We start from the raw sequence: 21,178 nt of genomic DNA, 5'->3' as shown, positions 1-21,178 counted from the left end.
CTCCTGCATGTACTCCTGTATGTACTCCTGCATGTACTCCTGTATGTACTCCTGTATGTACTCCTGCATGTACTCCTGCATGTACTCCTGCATGTACTCCTGCATGTACTCCTGTATGTACTCCTGCATGTACTCCTGCATGTACTCCTGCATGTACTCCTGCATGTACTCCTGTATGTACTCCTGTATGCACTCCTGTATGTACTCCTGCATGTACTCCTGCATGTACTCCTGTATGTACTCCTGCATGTACTCCTGTATGTACTCCTGCATGTACTCCTGTATGCACTCCTGCATGTACTCCTGCATGTACTGCATGTACTCCTGCATGTACTCCTGCATGTACTCCTGCATGTACTCCTGCATGTACTCCTGTATGTACTCCTGCATGTACTCCTGCATGTACTCCTGCATGTACTCCTGTATGCACTCCTGTATGTACTCCTGCATGTACTCCTGCATGTACTCCTGCATGTACTCCTTCATGTACTCCTGCATGTACTCCTGCATGTACTCCTGCATGTACTCCTGCATGTACTCCTGCATGTACTCCTTCATGTACTCCTGTATGTACTCCTGTATGCACTCCTGCATGTACTCCTGCATGTACTCCTGTATGTACTCCTGCATGTACTCCTGTATGTACTCCTGTATGCACTCCTGCATGTACTCCTGCATGTACTCCTGTATGTACTCCTGCATGTACTCCTGCATGTACTCCTGTATGTACTCCTGCATGTACTCCTGTATGTACTCCTGTATGTATTCCTGCATGTACTCCTGTATGTACTCCTGTATGTACTCCTGTATGTACTCCTGCATGTACTCCTGTATGTACTCCTGCATGTACTCCTGCATGTACTCCTGCATGTACTCCTGCATGTACTCCTGCATGTACTCCTGCATGTACTGCATGTACTCCTGCATGTACTCCTGCATGTACTCCTGCATGTACTCCTGCATGTACTGCATGTACTCCTGCATGTACTCCTGCATGTACTCCTGTATGTACTCCTGCATGTACTCCTGCATGTACTCCTGCATGTACTCCTGCATGTACTCCTGCATGTACTCCTGTATGTACTCCTGCATGTACTCCTGCATGTACTCCTGCATGTACTCCTGTATGTACTCCTGCATGTACTCCTGCATGTACTCCTGTATGTACTCCTGTATGCACTCCTGCATGTACTCCTGCATGTACTCCTGTATGTACTCCTGTATGTACTCCTGTATGCACTCCTGCATGTACTCCTGTATGTACTCCTGCATGTACTCCTGCATGTACTCCTGCATGTACTCCTGCATGTACTCCTGTATGTACTCCTGTATGTACTCCTGTATGTACTCCTGCATGTACTCCTGTATGTACTCCTGCATGTACTCCTGCATGTACTCCTGCATGTACTCCTGCATGTACTGCATGTACTCCTGCATGTACTCCTGCATGTACTCCTGCATGTACTCCTGCATGTACTCCTGCATGTACTCCTGCATGTACTCCTGTATGTACTCCTGCATGTACTCCTGTATGTACTCCTGTATGTACTCCTGTATGTACTCCTGTATGTACTCCTGTATGTACTCCTGCATGTACTCCTGTATGTACTCCTGCATGTACTCCTGCATGTACTCCTGCATGTACTCCTGCATGTACTCCTGCATGTACTGCATGTACTCCTGCATGTACTCCTGCATGTACTCCTGTATGTACTCCTGCATGTACTCCTGCATGTACTCCTGCATGTACTCCTGCATGTACTCCTGTATGTACTCCTGCATGTACTCCTGCATGTACTCCTGTATGTACTCCTGTATGCACTCCTGCATGTACTCCTGCATGTACTCCTGCATGTACTCCTGCATGTACTCCTGCATGTACTCCTGACCCACATCTGAAGAATGCTCTGCAGTCACTCGCTTCTGACACACGTCTCAGAAACATTAAAGTAAAGGTCAGAAACAGGGAAGATGATTCTCTATTTGGACAAAAGAGTTGACCGCACACCTCTACATGAAGCTGCTGTCCCTGCTGGACACATCCCACCAGACCATTCTTTTAGATGAAGTGAAAACAAACTGAACTGATGTCCTAGTATTGTACAGCTCTGATTGGCTGTTGTTGCCTTTTACTGCAGGTGAGCCTTCATTTTACAGAAAGGCCAATTCAGGATCATCTGTATTCTTTCCCTTCAAAGGCAAGTCAATAATGTAGTTGAACTCTACAGTGGTCTCTCATGGTCCAGTGTATTCATTATTCTGGTAGGGTGGCTCCCTCTTGTGGTCAGAAAGGGGAGTGCACTAAATGCAGAGTCCTGAGTAACAGTAGCAGTTTATTATTTAATCCTTGGACAGTAGAACAGTAGAGGATGCCTTTAAGTACGTGGCTCCAGCTTAACTGAGAGCTCGAAAAGAGTCTGTTGATTGTCAATGATGTGAAGAAAGTCCACGTACGCTCGTACTTCTGAGCTGCTTTTTTGTGTGATGCCGTTTCCTGAAATAGTATAATAGTCACTAATGAATCTCCATGACAATGGACGCTCGTTCATAAGAATACTTACCCATCATGTCGTTTTGACACTGTCGAATGACTCGCACAGCCTCTGCTATCATGTGCTGCAGGAGAGTTACACATTTGCATTAGATGCTAATATTAACATCCATTGGTACTAATATGAATAATACAAACTCACCAACTTTTCAAAATTGACCAGATTATCATGAAATGTCTTGTTCCCTTCATGAATAAACGTGATATCTAGAACAGACAACTATATTATATAAAAGTCTTTATATAGTACAAGTCAAGTGCCAAAATGAAGAGTACCTTTGAGTAGCAGAGGAAGAAAGGGGATCTTTGGTGCTTTCATCTTTTTAAAAGACTCTCTGTAGGCTTTGTGGTTCAGAGAGGGATCCTGTCAAGACATTTCTCAAATTAATTAGTCTAATCCTCTAGGATTAGTTAAACAAGTGTGTACATGTTCTGTTAGAGACATATTGTATTTCAACATGATTATTTTTTTAATTTGTGTGAAACGAATCTTTATCTCAAATATAATAGATATAAATACTGTTCATATTTTAACACAGCAAGTTATATTATTAGAACTTGGAACACTTTTTACAAAAGGCACCAATGAAAGGCATATTTATTGTGTGCTATTGTACTATTGTGTGTAAGTGTTTTCTGTTTCCCACTTACTGTTGTAGTCTCCAGCTCTGAAAACAGTTTTTTAAATTTCCCTGGTATTTTCTAAAATGAGAAAGAAACAAAATATATCAAATATAAGTTGTGCTCCAAATATTTCAAATATGAGCAGAATGAAAGTCTTTACCTCCCATGTCTGAGTGAGGCGGCTCACAGCTGCAGAGTTCAGACCCATGATAACAGCGAAGAAACAGTTGAAGTTTTTCTGAGCTTTACAGCTGGAAAGGACAGAAAGAAAATGTAGTTTACAACAGATGCCACAAGAGAGCGCCATACCAGCATTTAAGCTTTCGTTTCTTTCACTCGTTAAAGGTGGAACTAAAAATTATAATTACTGAGCTGCAATCTTGATGAATTTCTTGATGAGCTGCACTCGTTTGCACAGTGTTGGACACAGCAGCACCTCAGTCATGACCCACAACTGCACTTCATTACAGCGCTTGAGCAGAAGCTCCAGCATCACAGTGTGAGCACTGCTGGCCATGCGGCTGAAGGTGAAGTAGATCAGCTGTTGCTGTTTAAAAAAGGTGATTCAGCACAGGGATTCCTGTATTTAAATGTGGTTTACTCTGTAGACAAACCTCATGGATGGAGTCAAAAAGGGCCCAGTCTAAGTTTGTGAGCGCCACAGTCACGTCCCATGTGTTCAGACTCAGCATGTGAGTGGTCCTCTGCTGCAGCTCAGAGTTATCGGTGAATGGGTTCTGATGAAAAAAAGAAAAGTAAGACAATAATATGCACATTAAATGTATCAATACTACATTTGCAGAGTGTCCATACCAGCACATCACAGAGATCCTTCCTGCACACATGCAGCCGCCCTATTGGTCGTAACGACTCAGAGAAGACTTTGTCCTGAGGCTGAAGAAGCAGACGACCTGCAGACACAAATGACAGCTCGATTCAAACCTGTCAAGAGTATGACAGCATTCAGCAGATAGATCAGACTACACAGTGGGAGTCAACCAATGAAGAGTGACCTTGAGATACAATATCCTTGTGTGGAACACTGCTAATGAATGTGCATAATCATGAGACACTGCATGTGCATATGAGGCAAACAAGGGACACAGCGTAGACACACATTTTACTTAAACAATGTTTGTCACAGCATTAATCTGCTGCTGAACAACACATTTGGCCTTTTCGTGCAGAGTAGTAGTTAAGAATGATGGTGCATTGTCTTGTATTTACCTCCAGGGTAAGTGATAGCCACCAGTACCAGATCCCCCAGAGGCACATCCATCCTCTCAGCCACCTCCTGCAGCAGCTCCTGGGCCCCGATGCCCGCTCTGGTCCTGATGCTCAGGTAAGAATCCATGGAGATGTACACATGGCACAGCACTACAGAGTTAAAACAAGTCTTTAACATTTTCATTTAGGTCTGTAGAAAGATGAAGCAATACATTATTAACATTAACATTATCAAGAATTATGTTTTATGTAATCATTCACTTTTGGTCTCGCTCATGGACCATTTTATTTTACTGCAAATGTGGTTAATACTTGTTTTTTTCTTTTGCTATCAATCCAGCTGGTTACTATACAACTAACACATGGCTCTAGTCAACACTGCTGACTCAAAGTGAACAGCACGTTGGCACGGTCTGTGCGAAACAGCTCGAGCAAAGACGAGAACGGTCTCACACAAGAGCTGAGGCAGCCATAAGAAAGACAAATGAAGGAGTGTGTTGCTGCAGCTGCTCCGCTCCTCTGCAGCGAAGGTCAGCCCTGAGTGTTTAACTGTTTCATGTCAGCACTCTCTTATCTGAAGCAAGTCCCTCGTCCTGTTTACTACTTCAGTGGCAACTTTGCAAAACATTCAAATGCATCCTAAAAAGGCCACGGCAGCTGAGTCACGGCAGAGGAATTTGTACTTCCCCAGACTGCAGCGGTCCCCTAAAGTCCTCTCCATTGTCCAGTCTTAAGTTTAGTAACAGCGCATGTCTCTCACCCTCTTTGGTTTCCCTGTGTGTGGCTCTGGGCTGGACGCCATTGTCTTTGAAACTCGTCTGGTGGAACAATGCTTTGCTCTAGGAAGACAAAAAAAAAAAAAACGGTTTAAATATTTCAAAACGCCGTTGAAACAGAATAATATGCTTAGTATTGTCGGCTGCGCATCAATCCTTGGCAATTTAAACCAACCTTTCTGTGTGGAGAATAATCACCGCTTGTCCTGAAGAATAAAAGAAGAAACAGAATATTTGATTAGTCTGTTATCAAAGTAAATTAAATGCATGAACAACCCATTATTCAGAACAGCGTCCCAATAGGTTTAGAGTGCTTTGTAGATTTTTAACTGTCCAGCCAGGTCCTTTAGTTTAATCAGGCTCTTCTCATCACTTAGGCCTGTAAAGCATGATGGATAGTCCCAGTGGTTTTCCTGGTGCAGGATCACAATAAACATGTTGGCACAAAGCCTGCCCCGGGGGAACGCTCCACACTGTCCACAAGCAGCAGCAGAAGAAAGCACGGCCTAATGAAAAACCTGAAGCTCACTGTCCTCTCGAACCGTGTGTTCTTTTGCAATCTGTTCCTGCTCTTGTACCGGGCAAAGTGAGGACAAGAGCTGGCCTTTTCAACAAACACATGACCCAAGATTACCCTCAGCTCAAAAGCCTTAGACGGGGTGTGGCATTGATGAGATGTCTAAAAAATGCTTTTCGCCGACAGATTGTCACAAAGCAGTCGACGCAGTCCTCCCCCAAGATAATGGTGAAGCCTCATAAATATTAGAGCACGTCAGGTAGCAACACCCACAAAACGTTCTCTTTTTCTTTTCTTTTTTTAAGGGAGAGAGCTGGAGTCTCCCTGGGTGGAAACATGAATAAGTGATTGTTGTCTGCACATGTTGGTGATGGGCGGCAGGTTGCGGCCTCCCCCGGGACAGAGGAGTGTTTGGGGGCTGGGAGGGAGGGAGGGACGGACAGGACGGGCGCACTCGGGTGTGGCGATTTGTCTGCTGACTGGGGCGGTTTGTGTGGCGAAGAGGCCAGTAGTGTCTGGTTTGATCAAGAACACGAAAATGAAGCCGAGTGGCACATCATCTGTCGACGGTAACGCCCACAGTACAACGAGATTACAAGTGTAGGAACAGATAAAGTGGTGTATTCTGCTGTTTGTCATCCACTCCACAGACACAATAAATATTTAAGTAGCTTCTGAGCTGTACGATGCTGGCTGAGGGTGAAGAATCTTGAGAAAACATTGGACACAAATCATGCAAGAAAATAGGGCTGTGCAATCAGTCACATCTCAAATCAGATTTCTCATTGACTTTTCATCAAATGGTGATTTTGTTATTTGAAAGGATTTTGGTTTGACTTAAAAGTTTGTTGATTAAAGCAGGGTTTAGTCTATGGAGGAAAAAAAATAATACTTTGTTTTGTGTGTTTAAATGACACTTTATCTGTTGTTTATGCTGATGTTTATCTGAAAACAATGTGATATGAAATATAATATATACATATATATATATATATATATATATATATAACTCATTCTTTTCCCACATTACCCAGTCCTGAATAAAAATGACACATTTTTTAATTTGATTCATAAGGAACCTTTATTGTCACATCAAACCCAATTTAAAGAGGAAGGCGTATTCCCAAATTAGCCTAATTGTCTGTTCCCTTGGTGATTAGAGGGTAAGGATTCTGCTCTACTTAATAATTAAGATGTTTTTCTTTCATTTCTTAACATTTCAGCCTTGTTCTAGTGTCTCTTGATGTCTTCCTTTCAGCCAGGCCCAGAACCAGGCCCAGAACACTGGAATCTGGTTGAATGGGATCATTGACACGGGAGCTAAATAAAGCTTGGAGAAGAATCAGAGTCGTGTCTTTGTGCGCTGGCATCAGCCGCTCGCTCTGCTCGTGCTGTAGTAGCTCGTGTAGTCTCAGTGAGACTGTCTCACTCACTTTCGACGATGCTGCTGGTAGATTTCCTGCAGTTCCCTCAAATCCTTCTCCAGAGCTGGATGTTCATACAAGTCTCCTAATGCATAACGGTACAAGGTCTGAAAAGGAAGAAGCAAAAGCCTGTAATCTTCCTTTTACTAGTAAACACTGTGGATGAGGGTGATATATTATCCAAAATATGTACGCTAACCAGATCTGTTCTTTAGACTAAGTATACGATGGGTAAACTGTGACAGAAAGAAGTGATCAAAAATGTAAATAACAGAATCTTGGTGTTCAACTCTCCACTCATTTTAACCGTAACCATTTTTAAAATTTATATTTGATTTATTTCTTATAATTTTAACATTGAGCTAAACAGTCTTGCCCACTTTGAAGCCCACCGAGGTTCTAGAAGTAACATTTCCATACATTTTTCCAATATACTTTTCAAGAGATTCAAATTTAGTTATTCAAAGTTAAAAGTTAATAAAATAAACTATATTAAAATAACAATTATTTTAAAGTTATTCAAATAAACTATATTTTATTATAATTTGTACAGGTGTGATGGAGGCTAAGCAGCTATGAGGTAAATAATGTCCTTGTTTTCAGTCCCAAAAACACCATCATGTTTTAATAACTTGGCGATTTATAAAGTTTCCGAAACATATTTTCAAAAGTCTGTAGGAAAAATGAGTGTGAACTTTACTTCTGGACCCTCGGAGTGGTCACCGTCGTGCTCCACTGCCCGTCCCAGTAACGTGCCGTACCTTCAGAAACACTTTGACGTGCTGGTCCTCCTTCAGGAAGCTTTTGCACAGAGTCATCCACTGTAAAACCAAGTGAAGGACTTTCTGTTTCCTCTGCAGCACCGTTTTCCTGTCCTCTTTCCCCCGAGATCGCTTGGTGCAGAAGGTGAGGTTTGGTTAAGGCTGTAGATGGAGGTTATTATAGGACCCGAAAACCCGCAGGAGACTGAGAATGTGTGAAACTGTGGCGAGAGACTGTCCCTAAAACGTCTATAACTGGAGAGGCAGGATCCAAAGAATATGTTTTTAGATGTTTTTTTTGCTCCAAACGCTATAGCAACAAAGGGGTAAGTGGGCCACACTCAATAGTCACAAGTATATTACATTTTAGTGTTATAACTGCGATTATTGTGAGAAGGAATATTACAGTTTTATAGTTATTCATGAATACCAAACAACAGTGAAATCCTGAATTCAGTAGAATTCAGTAGACTGAATTTCAGTCACATTGTCTTTAAGATTCCTCAAGATTGACCAACTTTAAGAAATTTAACTTTCTGAACGATTAAGTAATGTTAATGTGACGTACCATACACTTTCACATTATACATATAGACATAAAACCTGCCTGGGAGGGAATAAAATCACCCAGAGAGAGCATAGTAATATGGAGAGTGCATGCTAACTTCAGATACTGCATTCCATACAGTACTGACCAGGGGGGAAATCAACACGAGCAGAAGTGCAGAATAGTGATATCAGTGTGGGATTCGAATGTGGTTTTGAGTTCAGAGTAAAGCATAAAAAGGATATTGTCCGAGTAGAGCTTGACACAAATCACTGGTTGACATGAAGACTGGATAAGTGAGCAGGAAGTCATCCAGAAGAGTGTCTAGAAAACAAGAAGAACCACTGGAGGTTTAGAAAATCTCTTATACAATTAATCTTATCGCATATATTTGCAGGCGTATTGCTGACATAAACACAAGAGATAATAAAAGCCATGTGTTTCCACTTCTCCCGACGGGCATTGTTGAATTATATGTTAATTGGTTTGATTAATGCTGCAACAAAGAAATTAACTCTTTGTATGGTTATTGTTGTATCAATTATCCAATCTCTTCTGCTTATTTTCTCAATTAAACAACAAAGATGATTTGTTTCTGTTTCTTGGACCAATGAAAAGGAGGGTAAACAGTGAAATGTGTATCACGGCAGATCAGCCAATAATGTAAATGCAGCAGCTGACGTGACGTGACCTCTGTTTGCTCTGGGTCTCAGTCACATCACCTGCTCTTTCAGCCTAATGTGTTTGAAGCTGCCAATTCACCATTAAATCCTTTCAATAACAGTACAGTATCTACCCAAGTTATATCAAGCAAAATATAAAAAACAAAGGTGGGTTTCTGAGGGGATTACGTCATGTCGGTCTCATTCTATGGAGCTGTCATCTTTGATTGGGACGAAAGCAGAACAATCAAACACTGCTGTGGTATAGTGTGATCATAGGTCTAAAAACACAAGTATAGCAGTTTCATTTTCAGGTTTTCCTTCTGGATATTTTTTTGAAACTGCTATGCAATCAGTGAGAAAAAACTGCCTCTTGACCACATGCCATGAATCTGACAATAAAAACAAAGATTAATAAAACATCCACAAATATTAAACCTTAACAAAGCTTAGTGGATAGAGCAATTTACTAGTAAAATACTAGTTTACTAGTATTTTGAATTTCTGTATTATTTATTTAATTCCCAAGTTCAGCACTTCAGAAATGACTCTTCAATTGGACTAAAGACACAACTGGATGATATTTCTACACTACAACAAAAACATCTACATCTCAAAAACAGATATATCGCCTGTTCCATTAAATATTACTGAGCAATAATATGTCATTCCTGCAAAGAATAGTCCATGGTATACAACTTGCTGATTGAATAAACAGTTTTACGTGTATTTTAGAATCTGGCACACAAACTGCTTTTGACAGAGTGCGACACTGGAAGAAAGTGCTGGACAAATCCTATTAAGGCAAAGCTCTTGTGAAAGCGTCAGAGTGTGGCTCCAGAGTCTTTTGTGGTCTGCAGAAATCCCTGTTACAATTATGCTAATCCATATACAGCAGCTGTGAACTCATCACTTACCGTTTATGCCAATTAGCTCAGAGCTAAAATACAGAATACAGCCACAAACTGTCAGACCGAGATGATAAATAACAAACACTGAGCTCCTCTTCCACTGCTGGTCTCACACGAGCTGCAGTACATGTGCAACTCCCCAGTATGTATGTTTTATAAGGCAGAAAACATTCTCAATATTTTATCTCAGAGTCCGCTAGGAAAGTTTATCATTTTTCATACAGCAGCAACAATACAATAAATACCCCAAAGATTTGCCAGTGTTTTATGTAATCTACCTGGCACTCAGAGCAAATCCAAATGCGCTCTGTGTTGGAGGAAGTGTATAATGGATTCATTGATTCCGCATCCATTGGCCGTGAAATCCATCAACCTGCCAATTCCTTTTGCATTTCAGTACGTGTTTGTAAAATTGATCTGAGCTTGTCGTTGAAATAAGCATGTGCCATAAGCATTTATCGTCATAAAAGACAATCATTTAGTCGTTGCACAATCAAACGTACTGCCAATATCAAAGAGTATAGTTATTTTATAGTCTGGTGATACACAGATATGGTCTAAAATGGAACCAAATCAGAAAAGATTAATACTTAGCAAATGCACCATTGTGGCTTTTAAAGGCCAACAATGAACAAAGCATTTAAACCTGAATTAAAATAATTCATCTTCATTCTAAACTGCTTCACATTAATCTGAATAATCTGTTCCATTTTCGATGCAATGCAGCCAGATTATACACCATCTACTATAGGTTTTGCCAACATGCCTTTGGTTTCGTTCAAATGTGCAATCTCTTGCAGAAAACTGTGCAAGCTGCTCTGCATCTCTAATGTTGCTTGCACAATTGGAAGTCCAATAATGATCCTATGAAATTGTCTTGTGGATGTGCATCGCATGAAGGCCAGTCACGCAGCACTAACCTCACCAACAACTCCTTCCAGTGAATTCAACAATCTGTCATGGTTATCCAGCTGTTCAGGCTCCAAGGGCACCCTGTGTGTTCCATGGTGTCAGTATTCAGGCAGCGCTGCAAGGCCAGAAGGAGCCTCACAATTAAACAGAGCTGAGTTCAGATCAATGTGTGTTGGGACTTTGCCCTGATCAGGTCTGTGCTCTTTGACCCTGGGACATCGCTCAGCCTCGTGCTCCTGTGCGCTCCTTGTGGAGACTCTGTTAATGGAGCCAGAGCAATGTGATGCAATGGGGAAGGATCCATCAACGAGTAGTGAACGCTCATAGATGACCTGTTTTACCTTAAATGAAAGTTATTGGTTATTTCCATCCCGCTGGAATATGCTCCATTGTACATCTTTTCTGTTTTGTCTCTCATAACTATCCAACCCGGCAGCACTTTGCATTTTGGCATATTCCTAAAGATACTGAGATGCAATATCCAAACCTGGGATCCACACAAAGTGGTTTATGATTATGACATAAATTCAGTATATTTTACGCTATTAATTTAATAAGAACATCTTGAAAATATAATCTATGAAAATTCTGTTTATTTGACATTTTGGATTATGTACAGTAACTGAAATCAGTAACATTATGGTTTAATAAATACATACTACATGCACAAGCAGTAATAATATACAATTCCTACTTCTCCTGATCTCATCTAGATCACGTTCTTGCTGTTGCTCGTCAGCATGAGAAATCAACTGTAGTGGGCTTAGCTGGCTCCATCCTGATGAATGATCAGCTGTCAGCTCTATTTTCTTGACAAACCTCTCAACGTCTCACGTCTCACCTTGTATCCCTCACTAGTTCTTTTCATTTCTCTGTCTCATGTCTTTCCGTGCCTTGCTCTCAATCATCATTTCCCATAAAGACAGATCCAGCACGAGCCACGAACAGGCTGCATTTGCCTTGGCAACAGTGTCACACTTGCATGAACCTGCAGGGAAGATGGGACGTGTTGATTTGTTTTTGCTGTTGTTCTGGACTTGTTTCAAACCTATTTGCACCAATAACAATAAAACCAATTCTTGTAAAAGAGCAGGGCTCAAATCCTTTGGGAATTGCCTGTAGATGATTAACCCAGTGAGAAGGGGAGGGCTGTCTGCTCTGCTGTCCCAGCCTTCACGGCACAGGGAGGGGGTGAAAATGAAAGCTCCATAGAAAGTCAAGCACTTACTTTTACTTGTCATTAGTATTATATTCATTGTTTCTTAAGTTCAACATAAACGTTCTGTAACTTCTGTTTTGAGGTCAAGCAAGTAAAGGGTTTACACTGACCTTCGCTCTGTGTGTTCCTATGGTCATCCTCCACTCTCAGGTCGTTTAACAGATGCTCCAGGATCTTTTCGGGGGTCCCTGACACCACCACGTACCTGTCAGACAGAGCAGAGTCAGTGGACGAGTCCTCCTCGATAGAGGACAGTGAGCGGCTGCTCCAGTCCTCCTCTCCCTCTGTCCCTTCATCGTCTATGTAGCGAAAGTACGGGACATCAAACGTGGGCAAGGTGAGGGGCTCCACACGACCAGTACTGTCACTGGTGCAGCTCAGCTCTGAGCCCTCGTCTTCGTCCTCATCTTCCTCCTGCTCCACCAGCGCGGCTTGCAGCAGCCTGCCCTCCTCCTGCAGCACACAGGGCTGAGCTCGAGAGCCCATCCTCGTGTGCAGAGTCCTGGTGCCCTCACACCGCCTCTGCCCCGGAGCTACAAACGCATTCCGCTTTTGTCCTGCCGTCCATCCACCAGCTGCTGGTAACAGTGTCCAGCGCTGCTCAGACGCGGGGGATCGGCTGTCTTCACGGCTGAGAGCTCCTGGATGCTCCTGGAGGTGCAGGAGGCAGCAGCAGCGCTTTGATCACAGTCCCATGCTGCTCACTTGTATGTGTCCAATGCCAATTATGTGTAGAGTGTAGTGATGTAAGCGCGCCGGAGACAGCGGCTGACAGAGGGGACCATGGTGGAGTCAGGGAGGGAGCGGGCTTACCTCGCCTCCTCAGTGGCCCCTCCTCTCAAACATCCTCTGAGAGCCCGGAGCACGAGCACATCACGGCCGTGCTCGCTCACACTCACGCGGACTGCCTCGTCACTGTGGGGCTGGAAACACAGAGGAGGTGGGCTGTTATCACTGAGGAGATTCCCCTGTACTGCCTCCCACACAAACCGTCTCTCATTTCCATATTAATGCTCTGTCTAAGCCGCCACTGGAAATGAAAGCCTATTTCAGAGCCTTTATTCAGTGCTTATCGGTGGTCCCCATTCATAGATTAACATAGTGGACTCATACATATTTTAATTACAATTACAGTATCTTGTGTAGGGAGTAGACTCACTGTGATGGTCAGAGCTACATCAAATATAGCATGTTTTAATCTCTGTATGCTGTTCAACTGTCTGGTAAAGGGGGGAAGAACGATTCAGCATTATTATGTAAGCTGTGACTGACAATTGTGATAGTATATCTTTTATAATAAAGGTCTTAACTGTCTTTAAATGACAGTAGTATTTGGTTGAAAAAAGGATGCCGGTTGTTGCTTGACAGAGGAGGGTCTGGCAGGGATAATAGCCCTAATGAGGAGCTGACCGTGTGGTGCACGCATCCTGCATCCCCCCTTTACCTCCCCTCCTCAAAGCAACGGCAGCCTTTGTGCAGGGCCGGTTATTTTACATTGGTTTCCTTTGATGAACAGCCACCTAGAGCTTTTTATTCATGAACTCCAAGACAGACTTACTTTATTAGTGTTTTTGCAGTAACAGCAGCATAGATATTGGTAATAAAATGTTAATCAAGTCTCTAAAATGCTTCTCTTGTATTGAACATCATTAAACAGAGATTTGAGTTTGGACCTTGTGAGAATATGAACATTACACAGCTGAGTTGCGTCTCCGAACAGCAGGGATCAAACCCAGACGAGACCATTAATGGAAATGTTTGCAGCAGGCCTCTTCCTTGATGTGGTTTATTGGCCTGTACAATGTAATGGGGAAATCAGTTGTGATGTTTATATCTTTAGCAGACTTCTTCTACACTGAAAGGAAGCACAGACTTATATCAGGCCAGACCAGGAAGAACATAACATGGATTGGCTGTTGTAATGTTCCAAGTAAATTAGCCAGTGTTGTAAATGCATCAAATGTCAAACAAAAATCTCAGTACCAATACCAGTGAAATGACGTCTTTGCACAGAACAGAGTTACATTATCCTCCGAGTTCCTCCCATTTTCACTGATGTACTGGCAGAGAACTCCACCAGAAGCATTTTCATGTTCTCAACTCAACTGAGCATTAGACAAATTAGCACAATTCATATCCACTTTCAGTATTGCATCATTTCCATAGCTTCAATGTGCATCATCCATTTTACATATGTATATTCATGGTATATTAAACAAGTGTTTCCTCCAGATGGGGTTTCGTTTGGATTCCTCAAAGCTCTTTGATGTCTTATATTCATACATACAGTGCATCATGTAAAGTGTGCTTTGTACTGCACTAATACTGGATTATGATGTAGATTAAAACATGCAAAAAACTCAAAATGCTCTCAGATAATCTCATCTGAGCTCGATTTCCAGATCCGCATTAAGCTAAAGGTTGTAATATCCGACCATTAGGATTAGCCATGATATACTCCTGCATTTCAAATGCACTTGTACGTGAGACGACACATCCACGTCCAATCACGCAAATAGTTACACTTTCTGCCTCTTCAAAATGATTCCATTAGACAGGCTGGAATATAATACAATATTTTTTTCAGTAAGAAGGGAAAAGAAAGGGTGTCCACGGTTAAGGGAAAAGGTCAAAGCCCTACTGTACTAGAATCTGACCTCTGCTCTCAAACACAATGGCGTGAGGCTTGGTCCAGTTCTTCTGCGTCAAGTCTTCCTGCCTTTGTCGACCGATGCTGCTTCTAAATGCAGCTGGCAGGAAGGGAAAAGCCCAGAAGGTCGGCCAATCAGACGCTTCAGTTAGAGCACAATGACAGGTGTGATGTTTCAAAATAGAGGAAAGGCGCAATCAGGGAGGGACGAGCTCGCAGTTTGTTCTGGCACTGTTCCTAAGCTAACTTTGACGTTATTATTCTATCCTTGGGAGACTTTGTGCGTATGCCACTTGGAAGGTCAGACTGTAGCTTTGTCCAGAACCACACAGGACGCCTTCCATTCACAGAGGAGCGCCAACGTGATTTCATTCTAGCAAAATCGAGCAAGTCATTTTTGCGCCACAAAAAAACAAAAAACGGATGTACAAAACATGAAGAAATTGACATTACGGTCCTGTAGTCGCCGTTACAGTCGTGTGGCATCATGAGAAGTGATAAATCAACACTTTTCATGATCCATGAGCTAAACCTCAACTTAGACCATGAATAAATCAGGTGCAAAATAGTATAAAGCCATCCACAATTCCCACTCAGTCATTAGTCTATGCATTTTTCAGCACGTTCACACCATTATTATGTCATGACGGTAACAATATCTATCATTTCCAGCCACAACATTCACGACGTCCTGTATTTTCGGTGTAGTTTAATTCCAGTATCACAGTGATGACAGTGACTTAAAATACTCCAAAACGGTATAATTTTAGAACATTTGATTATCATCTGAATATAAATTAAGCCTGTTCTCCATGTAATGTTAGTGTGCATCTCCATTGAACTATTTGTGTTTTGCCAGGAATTGTTTCAGAGCAATGCATTAGACTGATCTATTTCCACGCACACCCACAGTAAGTTTCATGCTTTTAAGGTGTATTTCTTAGCGATAAAACACCATATTGTGGAACATTCCAGGAAAATAACAACACCTCAATGGAAGAATGAAGCATTGAGAAGCATAAATATAAGAACTATTGTTGTGACTAACCTCTTTTATTTTCTCTTGGCCCCTCCCGTGGATTTGTAAAAGACGGCATCCATCCTTGGCCAGTTTGTGAACCATCTCCAGCCTGGACAGGTCCTCCTTGCACGGTATGATGCATGTGCTGCTGGGGTGCAGGGCAGGAGGGGCACCAAACATGTGTCTTAGCCCACAGTCCCACATCACTGCCTGTTTGCCCGTTTCATTCTTTTCATCCTGTAAAACAACATCAAACCTGTAAACTTTGCACTGTACCAGAAAAAAGCAGCTCAGTGTCAGTGTAAATAAGGCTCTCCTAAAATAACAAACATACTCACCATTCTTGGTCCCTTTATGTCATGAAAGTCCACCTGTTCCAGTCTTGTTCTTGGTACAACAGTGTTCTTGGCTTCAGTGAGGGATTTGACTTGTTCCCTGTCGTTCTTAACCGCCAGAATGGGAGTACCGTACGTTAGGTGGGTTCAGGAAACATCTGGAGTGCAGGACAGTCCCAGAAAGGAAGTTTCAAAATCCTGTGCGGACCGGAGAAAGGGCACAGTACAAAGGGTGGTCCTGCAGTTTGGTAAAAGTGTTAAGTCTTAGAAACCCTCACTTTATAAACACCTGGGACCCGTGTGGCTTCATGGGGTTCACTTCACACCGTAGACTCAAACTTGATCTGATCGTGATATTATGTGTGGCTTGTTTCTAGAAAGCAACAATGTCATATTCTCAAATCACAGTTTATTATTTTCATGTCTTTAAAGGAACACTGCGTCACTTTTCTGGAGGGTCTGCCACCAGCTTATTTCACCTGATATGTTATTGCTTTATCTGAAAGGTTTCTCAGAATGGCATTTAACTTACCCACATCTCCAGGTCAGTTCTGTGGAATGGTGTACTAGCTCAAGTAAGTAAAGTAAAGTAAAGTAAAATGATTTTCAAGATTATCTTTTAACAATAAATAACTGAATACGGTCTAGAAATATACGTTTAATGCCATATTGTGAAACATTCCGGGGAAAACTAGAACATCTCCTTGAAAATAAGCGGGATCACTTTTAAAAATCTCCAAACGAAAAATCAAGAAAAATAAATCCTCATCAAAGATAATTTGCATATAAACAATAGTAATTTGCTAACCCCCCATGTCTTTTCAATTATAGGCACAGTGTTGAGATGTCATCTGAAACCCAGCAATATTGTGCATGATCTTTACAGCAGTGTGTATGTACAAGGAGATCAGTGGTACTATGTTTTATTGTTGCGTCCTTTACTCCATTGTCTGCATTGTGATGGTCCAGTGAGTCCATTCTACGGTGCAGAGACTGTAAACTGCTGACACAGCAGCAGAGAGTGGAATGAGCAAGATCTCTGTCTCCATCAGCAGCTTCTTTAGGCAAGACTAGAACAGTAGGCTACGACGATCAACTCTTTTAATAATGCAAAATAATAATTATAACTCTCTCGCTCCGCTGAGCACCACTTTGTTCAAAAAGCAAAGGCTTTAACGGGGCTTTCACTGACCCACTTTTTAACTAAAGGAATTGCAAAGTGAAAATGCCTAAAGTCAGACCTTCCGGTGCTGGTGTCTTGGAAGACTATGGCAAGAGCCAAGGGATTTTACACAGCCACTGTACGCCTGTGGCACTCGAGATGACACTTTACACAGTGTGTTACAGTAACCTCAACAACACAGTATCTTAACCATCTGTAATCTGCTTATTTTTTTATTTTTTATCTCTTGCCCTCTCTATTTTTTTGAAATTATACTTTACTCTCGCAAACGAGATGCTACATCTCAAGGGGCTATCCTTTAAATAAAAAAATTAAGTCCACCCTGTTCTCAATAAGATTTAGTTATTCTGCAACATAACATGGATTAACCTGTATAATTAAAGGTAATATTAGACAATCCTTTGCTCACAGGTTTCTCATGTCTGGGACCAGTTTAGATGAACAGATCCATCCATGAACAGGACGTTCACCATAGATCTATCTGTTAGGCTAAAGGAGCTCACCATAGATCTATCTGTTAGGCTAAAGGAGCTCATCATAGATCTATCTGTTAGGCTAAAGGAGCTCACCATAGATCTATCTGTTAGGCTAAAGGAGCTCACCATAGATCTATCTGTTAGGCTAAAGGAGCTCATCATAGATCTATCTGTTAGGCTAAAGGAGCTCACCATAGATCTATCTGTTAGGCTAAAGGAGCTCACCATAGATCTATCTGTTAGGCTAAAGGAGCTCATCATAGATCTATCTGTTAGGCTAAAGGAGCTCACCATAGATCTATCTGTTAGGCTAAAGGAGCTCATCATAGATCTATCTGTTAGGCTAAAGGAGCTCACCATAGATCTATCTGTTAGGCTAAAGGAGCTCATCATAGATCTATCTGTTAGGCTAAAGGAGCTCACCATAGATCTATCTGTTAGGCTAAAGGAGCTCATCATAGATCTATCTGTTAGGCTAAAGGAGCTCACCATAGATCTATCTGTTAGGCTAAAGGAGCTCACCATAGATCTATCTGTTAGGCTAAAGGAGCTCATCATAGATCTATCTGTTAGGCTAAAGGAGCTCACCATAGATCTATCTGTTAGGCTAAAGGAGCTCATCATAGATCTATCTGTTAGGCTAAAGGAGCTCACCATAGATCTATCTGTTAGGCTAAAGGAGCTCATCATAGATCTATCTGTTAGGCTAAAGGAGCTCACCATAGATCTATCTGTTAGGCTAAAGGAGCTCACCATAGATCTATCTGTTAGGCTAAAGGAGCTCACCATAGATCTATCTGTTAGGCTAAAGGAGCTCATCATAGATCTATCTGTTAGGCTAAAGGAGCTCACCATAGATCTATCTGTTAGGCTAAAGGAGCTCATCATAGATCTATCTGTTAGGCTAAAGGAGCTCACCATATATCTATCTGTTAGGCTAAAGGAGCTCACCATAGATCTATCTGTTAGGCTAAAGGAGCTCATCATATATCTATCTGTTAGGCTAAAGGAGCTCATCATAGATCTATCTGTTAGGCTAAAGGAGACCACCATAGATCTATCTGTTAGGCTAAAGGAGCTCACCATGGATCTATCTGTTAGGCTAAAGGAGCTCACATAGATCTATCTGTTAGGCTAAAGGAGCTCATCATAGATCTATCTGTTAGGCTAAAGGAGCTCATCATAGATCTATCTGTTAGGCTAAAGGAGCTCACATAGATCTATCTGTTAGGCTAAAGGAGCTCATCATAGATCTTTATGTTAGGCTAAAGAAGCTCATCATAGATCTATCTGTTAGCCTAAAGGAGCTCACCATAGATCCATCTGTTAGGCTAAAGGAGTTCACCATAGTTCTATCTGTTAGGCTAAAGGAGTTCACCATAGATCTATCTGTTAGGCAAAAGGAGACCACCATAGATCTATCTGTTAGGCAAAAGGAGACCACCATAGATCTATCTGTTAGGCTAACGGAGACCACCATAGATCTATCTGTTAGGCAAAAGGAGACCACCATAGATCTATCTGTTAGGCTAAATAAGCTCATCATAGATCTATCTGTTAGGCTAAAGGAGCTCATCATATATCTATCTGTTAGGCTAAAGGAGCTCATCATAGATCTTTATGTTAGGCTAAAGAAGCTCATCGTGGATCTATCTGTTAGCCTAAAGGAGCTCACCATAGATCTATCTGTTAGGCTAAAGGAGTTCACCATAGATCTATCTGTTAGGCTAAAGGAGTTCACCATAGATCTATCTGTTAGGCTAAAGGAGTTCACCATAGATCTATCTGTTAGGCTAAAGGAGCTCACCATAGATCTATCTGTTAGGCTAAAGGAGCTCACCATAGATCTATCTGTTAGGCTAAAGGAGCTCACCATAGATCTATCTGTTAGGTTAAAGGAGACCACCATAGATCTATCTGTTAGGCTAAAGGAGCTCACCATAGATCTATCTGTTAGGCTAAAGGAGACCACCATAGATCTATCTGTTAGGCTAAAGGAGCTCACCATAGATCTATCTGTTAGGCTAAAGGAGCTCACCATAGATCTATCTGTTAGGCTAAAGGAGACCACCATAGATCTATCTGTTAGGCTAAAGGAGCTCACCATAGATCTATCTGTTAGGCTAAAGGAGACCACCATAGATCTATATGTTAGGCTAAAGGAGCTCATCATAGATCTATCTGTTAGGCTAAAGGAGTTCACCATAGATCTATCTGTTAGGCTAAAGGAGCTCACCATAGATCTATCTGTTAGGCTAAAGGAGCTCATCATAGATCTATCTGTTAGGCTAAAGGAGCTCACCATAGATCTATCTGTTAGGCTAAAGGAGACCACCATAGATCTATCTGTTAGGCTAAAGAAGCTCATCATAGATATATCTGTTAGCCTAAAGGAGCTCACCATAGATCTATCTGTTAGGCTAAAGGAGTTCACCATAGATCTATCTGTTAGGCTAAAGGAGTTCACCATAGATCTATCTGTTAGGCTAAAGGAGTTCACCATAGATCTATCTGTTAGGCTAAAGGAGCTCACCATGGATCTATCTGTTAGGCTAAAGGAGCTCACATAGATATATCTGTTAGGCTAAAGGAGCTCATCATAGATCTATCTGTTAGGCTAAAGGAGCTCATCATAGATCTATCTGTTAGGCTAAAGGAGCTCACATAGATCTATCTGTTAGGCTAAAGGAGCTCATCATAGATCTTTATGTTAGGCTAAAGAAGCTCATCATAGATCTATCTGTTAGCCTAAAGGAGCTCACCATAGATCCATCTGTTAGGCTAAAGGAGTTCACCATAGATCTATCTGTTAGGCTAAAGGAGTTCACCATAGATCTATCTGTTAGGCTAAAGGAGACCACCATAGATCTATCTGTTAGGCAAAAGGAGACCACCATAGATCTATCTGTTAGGCTAACGGAGACCACCATAGATCTATCTGTTAGGCAAAAGGAGACCACCATAGATCTATCTGTTAGGCTAAATAAGCTCATCATAGATCTGTTAGGCTAAAGGAGCTCATCATATATCTATCTGTTAGGCTAAAGGAGCTCATCATAGATCTTTATGTTAGGCTAAAGAAGCTCATCATGGATCTATCTGTTAGCCTAAAGGAGCTCACCATAGATCTATCTGTTAGGCTAAAGGAGCTCACCATAGATCTATCTGTTAGGCTAAAGGAGACCACCATAGATCTATCTGTTAGGCTAAAGGAGCTCACCATAGATCTATCTGTTAGGCTAAAGGAGACCACCATAGATCTATCTGTCACGCATTCTTCAGATTAATTTATCGACAGGAAGTGTATTACTGACAACTTACTGTTTTCACATTGGTGAGTCTGTTTTTCTCTTTATCTCGTGTTGTCTCAGTGAAATTATCA

The 21,178-nt window shown here is 41.7% G+C and overlaps 1 protein-coding gene across 1 annotated transcript; it reads right to left on the bottom strand.

Moving 5' to 3' along the window:
- Window positions 1–1,892: 1,892 nt before the first annotated feature.
- LOC140373971 (rap guanine nucleotide exchange factor 5-like) lies at window positions 1,893–16,279 on the bottom strand. The gene is made up of 19 exons (XM_072460730.1): window positions 16,141–16,279; window positions 15,830–16,039; window positions 12,945–13,054; window positions 12,242–12,336; window positions 8,673–8,751; window positions 7,881–8,025; window positions 7,129–7,226; window positions 5,354–5,384; window positions 5,163–5,241; window positions 4,403–4,552; window positions 3,989–4,086; window positions 3,790–3,912; window positions 3,544–3,722; window positions 3,336–3,426; window positions 3,203–3,253; window positions 2,828–2,915; window positions 2,694–2,758; window positions 2,562–2,616; window positions 1,893–2,494 (listed from the first exon to the last, which is right to left on the bottom strand). Exons 1-19 carry the CDS (start codon window positions 16,141–16,143, stop codon window positions 2,376–2,378), a joined length of 1,869 nt encoding a protein of 622 aa, XP_072316831.1. The 5' UTR covers window positions 16,144–16,279; the 3' UTR covers window positions 1,893–2,375.
- Window positions 16,280–21,178: the final 4,899 nt, after the last annotated feature.

This window comes from Eucyclogobius newberryi, unplaced genomic scaffold (genome assembly GCF_026437365.1).
Source record: "Eucyclogobius newberryi isolate DKJ021-1_F unplaced genomic scaffold, fEucNew1.0.hap1 SCAF_3, whole genome shotgun sequence".
In the NCBI taxonomy this organism is placed as follows: domain Eukaryota; kingdom Metazoa; phylum Chordata; class Actinopteri; order Gobiiformes; family Gobiidae; genus Eucyclogobius; species Eucyclogobius newberryi.
The sequence above is the reverse complement of the archived record's forward strand: the minus strand, read 5'-3'. Positions and strand labels throughout refer to the sequence as shown.